Raw genomic sequence first — 13,947 nt, 5'->3', positions numbered from 1 at the left:
TTTTCACTGTCCAATTTTTGGAATTAGATCACCAGGCCTCTCTTCCTAGTCCATATTAGTCTAGAAGCTCCGCTAAAACCTGTTAGCATCATAACAATATGCAAGCCTCCATTGAAAGATGGGTGATGGCTGCACAAGAGGTGCAAGAATTCTACCACTGAACGACCACTGCCTTCTATCACACCTTAGGTGGTGGGAATAAGACCCAGTTCTTGCCCACAGGGAGTTCATAATTTCCTTCTCCGTCTGCTTCATTCAATTGGTTACACTAAACACAATTTCATTCTCCAACGTCACCATGTTCTTCCATGCTCCCTCTGAGCACACCAGGCTGCGATGTAACTGGATACACCCCTCCCCATCCTTTTTTTTTTCTTGGTTTCTCAGATTCATCACTCAAGGCAATGGCATGGCTGGGTTAAATGCTTCTCCCTTGGATTCTCCTTGCAGCATCCACCACCACCACCACTCGTTGCTGTCGAGTCGATTCCAATTCATAGTGACCCTATAGAACACAGTAGAACTACCCCCAAAGAGTTTCTAAGGAGTACCTGGTAGTTTCGAACTGCCGCCCTTTTTGGTTAGCAGCTGTAGCTCTTAACCACTATGCCACCAGGGTTTCCCCCGAGCATCCAGGCCTACCTTTTTCACAGCCCTTACCATTTCAGGTTGGAATCGTCTGCCAGCTATTTACCTCAGCCAGGCCTAGAGCTTGACGAAGGCAGATTGGGTTGTGATCAATTTGCATTCTCACTGCCTACTCTGGTGATTGAGCATAGCTGATTTCCAAGGAATGTTTGTGGGATGAATGCATGAATAACTGAATGAAAGGAAAATGAATCTGGATCATTTATTCCTCTCCAATCAATTTCTATCTTATTAGTCTCTTTCTTTCCCCTTTCTCTCATGTCTCTATTTCATTTCTTATTTTTCTTTTCCTTGCTCCTTATTCATAACTAAGTAGAGAATCTAGCATTTTAGAAGCTACGTGATATTTGCACAGTGTTACTTTTATCTTATATCCCCCCTTTCTTGTCTCAAAAGGATGGGGTGTGCTGGGTGTTGACCCAGCAATGTCAGCAAAACCAATCCAGGGATGTTATTTTCTTCTTGAGCCATATTTCAGTCCATAATTTTAAAGGACTAAAAAAACTAGAGTCTGGTAAACTCCCTAGAATGACACATCTGTTGCTGTGCTGCTCCATGGCTCCTACTTTCTGTAGGCTAAGGCAGGGACATTTTCCCTGTCAGTCAAGGAAGTCTTTCTATCAGAACATTTTAGTGAATTTCTGTTTCTGTTCTTTGCCCTCTATTTAAAAATAAGCCGAGCCTGAGATAATCTTTAAAATTTAAACCTTAAACCAAAAATATCCCCTGAGCTCTTCTTCAAACCAAAGTTTAGCTTAACTAATAAAGGATATCTGCATTGAGTATTGTGTTCTTTTAAGAACTACCTGTATGGGATCAAACTGACAACAGTGACTTGAAAGATTAGATAGGAACCATAGGGGACAGTGATTTTTTTGTTAATGGGGAGGAACAATTCAGAAAAAGAGGGTGAGAATGGTTGTACAACTTGAAGAATGTAATCAATGTCACTGAAATATACATGTAGAAATTGTTGAATTGGTGCATGTTCCACTGTTTATTTTCTTAACAACAACAACAAAATAAAATAAAATAATCCAAGCCTACTAAAATGAGAACTGTGCTACCTTGGTCTACAAAGCCCCTTTAGTCTTATTGTTCCTGTGTAAATCGTCAATGCTTACACTTTTGCCCATTTTGCTGATGTTACTACAGAAAGATGCTAAGGCATTCAACTCTGTGGATCATAACAAATTATGGATAATCTTGCAAAGAATGGGATTTCCAGAACACTTAATTTTGCTCATGAGGAACCTGTACATGGATCAAGAGGCATGAACAGAAGTCCAAACAGAAAAAGGGGATACTGTGTGGTTTAAAGTCAGGAAAGATGTGCATCACGGTTGTATCCTTTCACCATACCTATTCAATATGTATGCTGAGCAAATAATCTGAGAAGCTGGACTATATGAAGAAGAATGGCACGTCAAGATTGGAAGAAAACTCATTAACAACCTGTGTTATGCACATGACACAACCTTGCTGAAAGTGAAGAGGACTTGAGGCACTTACTGATGAAGATCAAAGACCACAGCCTTCAGTATGGATTACATCTCAACATAAAGAAAACAAAAATCCTTACAACTGGACCAATAAGCAACATCATGAAAAATGGAGAAAAGAATGTGTCAAGGATTTCATTTTACTTGAATCCACAGTCAACACCCATGGAAGCAGCAGTCAAGAAATCAAAAGACACATTGCACTGGGCAAATCTGCTGCAAAAGATCTCTTTAAAGTGTTGAAAAGCAAAGATATCACCTCTAAGACTAAGATATGCCTGACCCCAAGCCATGGTGTTTTCAATCGCTTCATATGCATGAGAAAGCTGGACAATGAATAAGAAAGACTGAAGAAGAATTGATGCCTTTGAGTTGTGTTGACACAGAATGCTGAATATACCATGGCCTGCCAAAAGAACGAACAAATCTGTCTTGGAAGAAGTACAGCCAGAATGCTCCTTAGAAGCAAGGATGATGTGATTTCATCTCACATACCTTGGGTATGTTATCAGGAGGGATCAGTCCCTGGAGAAGGATATTATGCTTGGTAAAGTAGAGGGTCATCAAAAAAGAGGAAGACCCTCAATGAGATGGTTTGACACAGTGGGTTGAAACAACAGGCTCAAGCACAGCGACAATTGTGAGGATGGCGCAGGACCGGGCAGTGTTTTGTTCTGTTGTGCATAGGGTCGCTATGAGTTGCAACTGACTCGAGGGCGCCTAACAACAACAACAACACTACAAGGTAAGTCCCCAGAGAGGGGTTCTGAGGACTAAATACAGAGCCAGAGCTCCTGGAACCCTTACATCTCAGTGAGGCTCCCCATTGTTATTGTTTAAGGAGGATCATGATGTTCGCATTTCCTGTGCCTCTCTGACCAGACTGCCTCCCTTCTCTTGCCTTTCTTTTAAGGATGGCTTCTTTTGTTCTCATTTCAGAGATCCTCAGACAGAGAGTCCATCCTGAGCATCCTCCAAGTCCTTGGCGATCTGCTTTCTGTTGGTGAGTAGGCCTGTGCCCTCATCCCCTCAAGTGGTGGATGTAGGAGCATGCCATCTGTGAGCTCTCTTAGGAACCTGGGTGGCAGGTTGTTTGATCTAGCTCAAGTTTCCTGTGAAAGACAGAATCACCAGGCCAGCTACTTTTTCCCCTGAAGTTAATAAGACCTGGAGTAAACTAGACTGATTGTACTTTGGGCTCCTTGGTCTTATCACCCGCAGCCCAGAGGGTGACCCAGCCTTACGAGGAAATTAGGCTCTGGAGTGATCATCTATGGTTTCTCATCAGTGGGGCCAAACACCTACAGGACCTGTGCCCATTTCTGGTCCTCTCCTCGGCGAACCTTAGTGGTTCTATGTCCTCTTCTTTCTCAGCTTCCCTCCACCCTGGCCCATTAAGAGGGCCAAGTAGTAGCAGCTGTCTTACAAATGCCAAATGGAGACAGGAATACAAGGTAGAGATAGACTTGGAAGTGTGGTAGCCATTGAGGTCAGATGACAAAGTTGACTTCAATGAAATCAACTGAGTTAACTGGGGCATGCCTCTATTAGCTCAAGCTCTTGCTGAAGGCCCTGGAAAATACAGCCTCTTGGGCATTCCAGCATTCGCTCAATTTTTATTTCTATATATGCTAGCCACGGTACATCAGAAAGAAAAAAATAATATGTAGTTCTAAATTAATGACACACCAAAGCCACAGAGCCTCAAGATTATAGTTTTGACAGAAGGGGCTCATTTATATCAGGGTTTTTCCACAGGCTGTGGTGCCCTCCACTGGCAGGGCAACTTCCCTGCAGTCTGCTCAGTGAGTTACCGTCTCTAAGTGAAGCTACTTGCCTTCTGGGCTAGTACTGTCTTCAGTTTGTACAAACCAGCTGATCTGAGTTGGCAACCCCACGTGTATCAGAGTAGAGCTGTACTCCATAGAGTTTTTCATGGATGATTTTTTTTTCAGAAGTAGATAGCCAGGCCTTTCTTTCAAAGAGCCTCTGAGTTGACTAGAACATCCAGTCGAGTGTGTTAATGATTTGCACCACCTGGGGACTCCTCAGTTGTCCAGCGGGTCTGAAACACTCAGAACGAAATCTTCGAGTTTTTGTTCTGATACAGGCAGTGATTACTGCTTCTTTGGTAGAGGATGCTACTTTTCATGAAGATTAAAGATCAGAGAGTCTTGTCTGCTGAAAATGTCCCACCCTATCAGCCACCTTTGGTTAGGTCAACCAAGCCCAGTGCATAGAGAATCACCCAGGATCCCTTCCAGATAGACATGGTATCACTTCTTTTTGACCTTGTCCCAGGTCAAGGTAGGCTCCCTGTTCAAAATTATTCTTAGATAGAAAGACCAATACCTCATCCAAGCCCCAGACACTCTTCTAAACTCCCTAGATAGGATGGTGGGGCATTTGTTCTGTGTTCTGTCCAGTTGTTTCCATATTTTACTCACATAAATTACTAAAAGCCAGCACCAAAATCTTACTGTACCATCAGTAAAATGATTTTAAATAAGCCATCAACCCAATCCTTATTATAGATCACTCATACAAATAAAAGAGGGATACCTATGTTTCCTCTTCTATTAAGTATATGATGGTACATACTCCTGTGTGCATATTTATATACATGTACACACACACACACACACACACACACTGTGAAGATTCTAATGGGTTTTCAGGAAGGTGGATTCCAGGCTCCATTAACTACAGCGGATGCAGGTAAATTCACCTAGGTTCTTAAATATACCGTCATATATCCCCATTACACACACCTTTCCCCAGCTTACCTGGTGGTCTAACATTAACACAGGTTGCTTCAAGAACTACACAATTTTGACTTCTGGGATGAGGTGAACCAATCCTTGCTCTGTCTCTAGTGTGAGTTCTGCCTTCTAAGCTAGGACAAATGAGGATGACTATTTGTGGCTCATCCCTCCTCTGATTCTCCCCCAGGCACAGACCGGAGGATTCACTACATGATCAGCAAGGGTGGCAGTGAAGCCCTTCTGCAAACTCTGGTGGACACAGCTAGGACTTTTTCCCCAGACTACGATATCCTCCTACCTCTCCTCCGGCTACTGGCCAAGGTTGGCCTAAGAGGTACCCACACTCCCAGATCCCAGAAGATGACTGAAAAGATGCCCCTGAGGTTATCATGAGAGTGATCTGGGGAGCTTGTATGGGGAAACAACGTGTCCTGGTCACTTTGGTGGCTACAGGGGTAGCCCTGTAGGAGAGATAATTTTGTTGTCCTAGCTGTCAGCTAATCCAAAGTATGGTGCTTAGGGCAGGGCCCAGAGCAGGCCTGAGCTATATGGGACATGGGACACATGGAGGAAAAAGGAGAGATACCGCAAGGCAGCTTTCAATCATTTATAAAGAAACGGGACACTTCTACGAATCGCATTTTATATAGAATGGACATTGTGTATAAGTGTATTAGTTTCCTAGGACAGCCGTAACAATTTACCACAAAACGTACTGCTTAAAACAACAGAAATGTATTGTCTCACAGTTCTGGAGGTCAGAAGTCTGAAATGAAGTTGTCCACAGGGTTGGTTTCTTCTGGAGGCTCTGAGGCAGAATCTGTTCCATGCTTCTCTTAGCATTTGGTGGCTGCTGGTAATCTTTGGCGTTCCTTGGTTTGTAGACACATCACTCCAGTCTCTGCCTCTGTTGTCACATAACTTTCTCCTCTGTGTCTCTCTGAGTGTTCTCTCCTTGTCATGGATTGAATTGCGTCCCTCAAAATATGTGTCAACTTCGTTAGGCCATGATTCCCAGTAGTGTGTGGTTATCCTCCATTTTGTGATTATAATTTTATGTTAAAGAGGATTAGTGTGGTATTGTAACACCCTTGCTAAGGTCACATCCCTGATCCAATGCAAAGGAAGTTTCCCTGGGGTGTGGCCTGCACCACCTTTTATCTTACAAGAGAGTAAAGGAAAGGGAAGCAAGCAGAGTGGGGGCCTCATACCTCCAAGGAAGAAGCACTGGGAGAACAGCATGTCCTTTGGACCTGGGGTTCCTGTGCAGAGAAGCTCCTAGTCTAGGGGGTGATTGACTAGAAGGACCTTCCCCCAGAGCCTACAGAGAGAGTAAGCCTTTACTTGGATCTGGCACCCTGAATTTGGACTTGTAGCCTGCTAGACTATGAGAGAATAGATTTCTCTTCGTTAAAGCCATCCATTTGTGGTGTTTCTGTTAAAGTAGCGCCAGATGACTAAGATACTCCTGTTGTTATAAGGACTGTGGTCACTGGATTTAAGGCCTAGCCTAGTCAGTATGACCTCATCTTTAAGAATTCCATCTGCAAAGATCTTATTTTCAAATAAGACCACTTTCTGAGGTTCTAGGTGGGCACAGATTTTTCAGAGACACTCTTCAACCCACCACAATAAACCACACAGAAGTGGGGTTTCCCTAGTTGAAGGAAAGTTGGGGACTTGGACCTCCATCTACTTATGCTCCGTCCCCACTTCTCTTTCCCTGCAGAAGATACTGAAACACCTCTCTAAAACCCTAGAACTTCCTGGAGCACAGTTTAAAAACCAGGGTACTCAGGACCTATGCAAACATTGCAAACTAACCAAAATGTCTATTAATCTCTAATTATGTCAGAGCCTTATATATGTCACAAGGGAGAAGCAGAGCTCCTCTCAAAAATGGGTCTTTTCGTTTCTGGCTCTGGTAGCTGCAGCCAAGGGTACGAGGGCTCTGGGACACTCTTTCCTTCCCATGTTTCCATCTCTGCTTTGAGAACATTCAACATTCCACAAATGATGGCTGAGCACCAGGTGTCATCACTAGCAAAAGCATGTCCCAGACAAAAGCAATAAAATCCACTCATTGAATATTCAACAGATTTTTTACTGTGTGTTTCTTAGGGCCAGGCACTATTCTAGGTACTGGGAATTCCATAATGACCAAGACAGATAGGGGACCCACTTTTGTGGGCTTATATTCAAGCTGGGAAGGCTGGAAAGTAAATAAGTAATTAACTAGATGATAGCAGGCTATGATGAATGCTGTAATGGAAAGAAAGTGTGAGGTTACTCTGAGGTAGTTTGGTTATGGAGAGGTGACATTTGAGGTGAAACTTGAAGCATGGAAAGAAGTCAGTAAAGCAAAGAGTAGCCAAGTGAGCTCCAGGCAAAGACAGAAGAGTCGTGATATACTCTGGTGGTAACTGACATAAGCTTGGGAGTCAGGTTTGGTTTTAGGCTCATCCTGACAGCCGAGGGGCCTTGGGCAAGCTACTTAAACTTTCTGAACCATTGTTTCCTTATCTGTAAAGTGGGGGCAAAACCAGCTGCCAGTGAGTTGATTCTGACTCATGATGGCTCCGTGTGGGTCAGAGCAAAGCTATGTGTGCTCCAGAGGATTTTCAATGGCTGATTTTTTGAAAGTAGATTGCCAGGCCTTTCTTCTAAGGCACCTCTGGGTAGACATGAACCTCTACCCTTTTGGTTAGCAGTTAGTAGCTGAGTATGTTAACTGTTTGTACCACCTGGGGACTCCAATGTAGGGGTTGTTGTTGTCATTGTTAGTTGCCATTGAGTTGTCTCCCACTCATGGTGAAATCATATATATAAACCAAAACCAAACCCACTGCTGTTGAGTTGATCTTGACTCATAGCAACCCTGTAGAACAGAGTAGAACTGCCACATAGGGTTTTCAAGGCTGTAAATTTTTAGGGAAGTAGATTGCCACATCTTTCTTCACTGGAACAGCTGATAAACCTGACATTTTGGTTAGCAGCTGAGTGCTTAACCACTGCGCCACCAGGCCTCCTCTGACCTTATATACAACAGAACAAAATGTTGCCTAGTTGTGCCATCTTTATGGTCGTTGGCATACTTGAGTCCATTGTTGTGGCTGTTTAGTCAATCCGTCTCACTGAGGGTTTTCCTCATTTTTGCTGACCCTCCACTTGACCAAAAGTGAGGGTATCAGTACTTAATTTTAGGGTTGCTATTTTTTACGAGGATTAAATGAAATATTGAATGTTACATACTTAGCATGTGGGGCCAGGGGCCTGACAGACAAGACTCATATAGATCACAAGATAAAAAACAGAGATAAAAGATACATCAAAACCAAGCCAAATCTGTTGTCATCAAGTTGATCCCAATTCATAGTGGCCATATAGGACAGAGTAGAACCCATGGGGTTTCCAGGGAGCAGCTGGTGGATTTGAACTGCTGACTTTTGGTTAGCAGTGAAGCTCTTATCTTTTGGAGCCACCGGGGCTCCAAGAGATACATCAGGGCAGTGATTTCCAAGTTATTGATCTTAATATTACCATTGTAATAATTACCTCAGTTTCAACTATCAAAAGTTTGTAGTCCTTGACATTGACATTCAAGGTGCCAAGGGCTGGTCTGAACAGAACAGAAATGAGGGTGGCTGCTCATGGATGGAGTGAGATAATTTTTTTCTAATAAGGTCATGCTGATTTAGTCACAATCTCTTAGCTGGTGTTCTTTGGTCCAGAGGCAAATATTGCTAAATCAGGTTTAGGGTACAGTGTCTTTTTTCCTCATAGTAGACCCAAAGTTAAGTAACCCACTGGAGATGAGTCTGATAGTGAGTATACTCCATTCTAACAAACAAACAAACAAACAAACAAACAAACAAACCATGACTATCTGGGAATCATACTTTGGGAAAGACACCAACAAATATGGATGGTAGCACAGCCACCTGGCATCATAGTGGGAGCCAGGAACAGAATAAAAGGTACTTTTCCCTAATTTTTTATGCTTATTTTCTAATTATTGAAGTAATCATTGTTACTTATCTGTAACACTAGATGAGAGGTTATTTGGAGTAACAATTTAGAGAAATTTGTGGGGCAAATTTAATTTTCTTAAAAATATTTTCATTTTTCATTATGAAAATTATCTAGCATATAGAAGAGAGAGTAATGACCTCTTATATACCTATTATATCAAATTATTAATGTTTTGCCATATTTCCATCACCTTTTATTCTTTTTTTAAAAAATAATATTTTGTTATGTTTTTGGTGAATGTTTACACAGCAGCTTAGGTTTCCATTCAACAATATCAGCACAAATTGTTCAGTGACATTGGTTAAGTTCTTTCTTCACAATGTGTGAACATTCTCATTATTTCTGTTCTGGTTGTTCTGTTTCTATTAATCTAGTTTCCCTGCCCCCTTGCATTCTCATCTTTATTTTAAAGTAATTGTAGACCTTTGATCTCATATATATGATTTTTAAAAGTACTTATGAATGATATTAATTATTTTGTGAGCCAATCTGTTATTTAGCTTCAAGGTGATCTTAGGTGTTAGTTTCAATTCAAGGTTTGAAGAGTATCTCAGGGCAATAGTCTTGGGTAGTCCTCCAGTCTCAACCAGTCCAGTAAGTATTTTTTTTTTTCTTGAAATTTGAGGTTCTGTTTCACATTTTTCTCCTATTCTGTCAATCCTGATTGGATTGGTCAGTAGTAGTAGCAGGGCACCATCTAGTTCTTCTGGTCTCAGGGTAGATGAGGCTATGGTTCATGTAGACTTTTTGTCCTTCACCTATTTATTCTTATTTGAAATACTTTAAAGACAATTACAGATAGCATTTTGCTCCGAAATACTTCAGGATTTCTTTGAAAAGATAATTTTCCTATATAACTGTAATACTATTATCACAAATCTAGCAAGATTAACAATGACTGCATAATTTACACTCATTCCAGTTTCTCCAAATGATCTCAACATATCTTTTACAGACATGTTCAAAGAAGGATTCATTCAATGTACAACATTGCATTTCTATGTTGTCTTAGTTATCTAGTGCTGCTGTAACAGAAATAGCACAAATGAATGGTTTTAACAAAGAGAAATTTACTTTCTCACAGTCTAGTCTGAATTCAGGGTACTAGCTCCAAGGGAAGGCTTTCTCTCTCTTTTGGCTCTGGAGGAAGGTCCCCGTCATCAAACTTGCTCAGGCGAGGAGCTTCTCAGCTTAGGGACCCTGACCCCAGGTTCAAAGGACGTGCTATTCTCCTGGCTCTTGTTTCTTGGTGGTGTGAGGTCCCTGTGTCTCTCTGCTCAATTCTCTCTTTTATATCTCAAAAGAGATTGGCTCAAGACACAACCTTGTACATTGAGTCCTGCCTCATTAACATAACTGCTTCTAATCCCAGCTCTCAACATCACAGAGATAGGGTTTACAACACATAGGAAAATCACATCAGATGACAAAATGGTGGACAATCACACAGCACTGGGAATCATGGCCCGGGCAAGTTGACAGATATTTTTGGGGTCCACAATCCAATCCATGACACATGTCACGTCACTTAAATATCCTCAGTTCTAGAACTATCTTAAAAGAAGAAATTTATACCCAAATAAACTGGAGTTCATGTATGAGAGAAATCAGAAACATCCTTAGATAGAGGGGTTTGTGAGTCATACAGTCATGTAAATATTACTTGAAGAACGATGGACAGTATATGAACTCTAGTTAACTCTTTTAAGTCATCTGGTTCCAGCGGGACTTACTTAGCAGCGCTTTCTCCCAGATCTGAAAAGTCTCTTTGGCTATAATTATCCTCCTCCCTTTCCCCTCTTCCTCTTCCTCTGCCCCATGTACCGTCCAACCTTCAGAATCACTGTGAAATGCAACTGAGTCTGGTTGATTTGTGTTCTTAGATAAAAAGTTTGGACAGAAGGCCCTGGAATTGGAGGCACTCGATGTGACATTGACTCTGGCCAGGAAAAACCTGTCCCACAGCCAGAACCTCCTACACTGTCTCTGGGCTCTGCGTGTGTTTGCCTCCCGTGGTAAGTGACTTTATTGTTGCTCTCTGGGGTGGTTTCAGAGCTGAGTGGGAGGCCTGGAAATCATTTTGGGGTCTGCTTGGAAGGAGGGTATAGGCAACGTATATATGTGGTCTTAGCCAGATATATATATTATATGGAGACTCAGGATCCAGAGGTTGTGGAGGTGAGAAGCCATTTCTTCATCTCTTCCTCAGCCAAATAGAACTATTGAGACTGTTGCTAGAGATAGTCCTTAACATTGTTTCTACTTGGGAATCATATTATAGCATTTTTTACCACCAGTTGCAGTCAAGACAGTTCTGACTCATGGAGACCCTATATGTGTCAGAGTAGGACTGTGCTCCATAGGGCTTTTGATGGCTGATTTTTTTTTTTTGAAGTAGATTGCCAGGCTTTTCTTGTGAGGTACCTGTGGGTGGACTCATATCTTCACCTTTTTGGTTAGTAGCTGAAGTGTGGTAACTGCACCACACAGGGACTCCATTGCATTCTAGGCCTCTCTAATAGTACTAATATCAAACCCATTGCTGTTGAGTTGATTCTGACTCATAGCGACCCTACAGGACAGAGTAGTACTACTCTATAAGGTTTCCAAGGAGCATCTGGTGGATTCAAACTGCCCACCTTCTGGTTAACAGCCAAGCTCTTAACCACTGTGCCACCAGGGCTCCCTAATAGTATATGAGGTGGAAAAGACCTATGGCAGAAGGACAGAGTGTTTAAGGTACAGTGCTATGTATGTTACAACTGTCAACAATTACATTACAAAATCTCCTTACTATGTCCCGGAAGCTACTCACTGAGTACAACACCCTTTGCCAAATTTTACCTCATGATCCTTCTCAACATAATCCTCCAGGTAACAACGAGATATGCCATAGCACCTGGCTTTATACTTATTTGCCCTCTCCTGATGCGGTTATTTCCGATTATCACAACAAACCTGTATTGAGACCTACCATTTTATGCTAAAAAAAAAATCCTAAGACAAAAAAAAAAAAACTTAAATGAGTGAAAATAAGTCATGAGGACTTATTTTCTAACTCCAAAACTCATGTTAACCCTCCTCTCTGAATGGAAACATTTTTTATTAAAAGATTCTTTACCTCCTATCTCCCACGTAATGAGCACAGACTTCCGTTTCTCTGTTCGGAACCCTTCTTCTGTGAAATAAAAGTGAGAATTATTGAGATATAATGCTCTGTAGAAGAGAGAACATGAGCTTGAAGAGAGAACATGAGCTTAGAACCAGAACAGTCTGGGTTTGACTCTGACTCCATATCTAAAGAGCTGTGTAACATGGTTGCTTAACCTGTTGGAACCTCAGCTTCCTCCTTTGGAAAATTGTAGTTCAATAAAAATCACAGATTTTATAGTAGGAATGAAGACGATGTTCATGGATATGCTTGGCACACAGTAGCTGTTCACTCGCTTTTCTGCTCTACTCTTTTCCTTTGTTCTTTGAACTAATAGGAAGAGTACTCATATGGGGAGTGGATAGGTGACTTTTTTTTTTGTAACTAATCTAAGAACTACTAAAATAACCCCATATTCATTGGCTAATTCCATTAATAAGCACGGAGCATCTACAAAGATTAAGCCATTCTGGGGAATAACAAGATAGATTCTATGTTCTCAGACAGAGCCACAGCTCACCCATTTATACATATTGACCAGAAAGTCAGAGTGTGTTTGGGAAAGCCTAAAGGGATCTATACAAACCCATCTGTAATAAAGGAAGCTGGGTGAAAAGCTGTGGCTCTGTGTAAAGGACAATGCTCATTTGTGAGTTGCCAGAATGTGTGCCACCCTGGTGTGGAGCTTGCCAGCAGGACAAGACTCGAGTATCTCATTTGTGTTTCCTAAGGAATAGTTAGGCTGAATAACACGCTTCCTTATTATAAATAATAGTTATAGAGATTAGGAAAAAAAAAAATTCCTTCACTCTGGATGGAGCCCTGAAAAATGCTGGGATTTGTCTGCGGGTGTGAGGAAGTAGCCATTTGGCTCATATTCTAAGGTTGTGTTTATTGTACCAACTGTTTCATAACATATTTAGAAATTATACTGTCACTCTCTATACATTGGCTTTACTGATGAGAGGCAAGCAGAATTCAAGAAGCCTGTGGATTGCTGTCTCTTTGCTAAATTGTTAGCCCTGTTGAATGTTCCGGCAAACATTCCAACCATTCCTATCTGCAGAAGGACTTGGCTGCAACTGCAATGGGTCTGTGACAGCCAGCTTTTAGATGGCCAATGGGGATGCTTAAAGAGCTGCCAGAGACCCAATCTTGGGCAGGCATCCAGCCCGTATGAACTCAGTGAGGATTTCTTATTGTTATCCTCCCCAATTTCAAGTGTAAAGTTTTCCATGTTAGAATCAGTATTCCTAAAATCACCCCCTTCTTAACTGTATTTAATACCAGAATTTTGCTGAATTATTTGTCAAGAGTTTGCTTCAGCATTTGCTCTCAATTTAGAAGTAAAGACTGAGTTAGTAACCATGAGAGTGGAAGATTGATGGCCAGCACTAGGATGCCAAATCCCTGAATTTTGATCCAGGCATTTACTACCTGCACTAGCCTCAGAAGGGACATATGCAGAGGGGATGTTCCAAGAACATGCACTGTTTGAAATGTCAAACATCAGCCCCTGTCTCTAGGTAGCGGCCTGTACTGGGATGAACTGTATAAGAGCCTCCAGATTTGCATTTACCCACCTTTTCAAAGGTTTGGATCAAGCCAGTATAAGTCACCCCTGTTTCTCAGTCTTTGCTTCTCCATCTGCCTCTTGTTCCCACTTCACGAACAAGGCTGTCCCAAAGCACAAGGCATTTCTAGACTCTGTCTTAGTACATCAATGCAGTAGAAGAAAGAGAGAAGAGACTTACACCTTTGAAGATAATTTTGACCTTTCCTTCTCTTTCTGAAAATTTTGCTCCCTGCTAGAGAGGCTTCATTTTGTGTTCCTGTGGGTTCCTTATTG

At 41.8% G+C, this 13,947-nt stretch overlaps 1 protein-coding gene across 9 annotated transcripts in view; it reads left to right on the top strand.

Moving 5' to 3' along the window:
* AGBL1 (AGBL carboxypeptidase 1) overlaps nt 1-13,947 on the top strand; it is a 1,130,253-nt gene that overhangs the window by 61,654 nt on the left and 1,054,652 nt on the right. For all 9 annotated transcript variants that reach the window (XM_049905901.1, XM_049905902.1, XM_049905900.1 and 6 more), the window contains 3 exons: nt 3,090-3,153; nt 5,103-5,249; nt 10,831-10,962. In XM_049905901.1, the coding sequence (XP_049761858.1) occupies nt 3,090-3,153; nt 5,103-5,249; nt 10,831-10,962 (343 nt within the window). The remainder of the gene's footprint in view (nt 1-3,089; nt 3,154-5,102; nt 5,250-10,830; nt 10,963-13,947) is intronic.

Source organism: Elephas maximus, chromosome 13 (assembly GCF_024166365.1).
Source record: "Elephas maximus indicus isolate mEleMax1 chromosome 13, mEleMax1 primary haplotype, whole genome shotgun sequence".
Lineage (NCBI taxonomy): Eukaryota > Metazoa > Chordata > Mammalia > Proboscidea > Elephantidae > Elephas > Elephas maximus.
The sequence above is the reverse complement of the archived record's forward strand: the minus strand, read 5'-3'. Positions and strand labels throughout refer to the sequence as shown.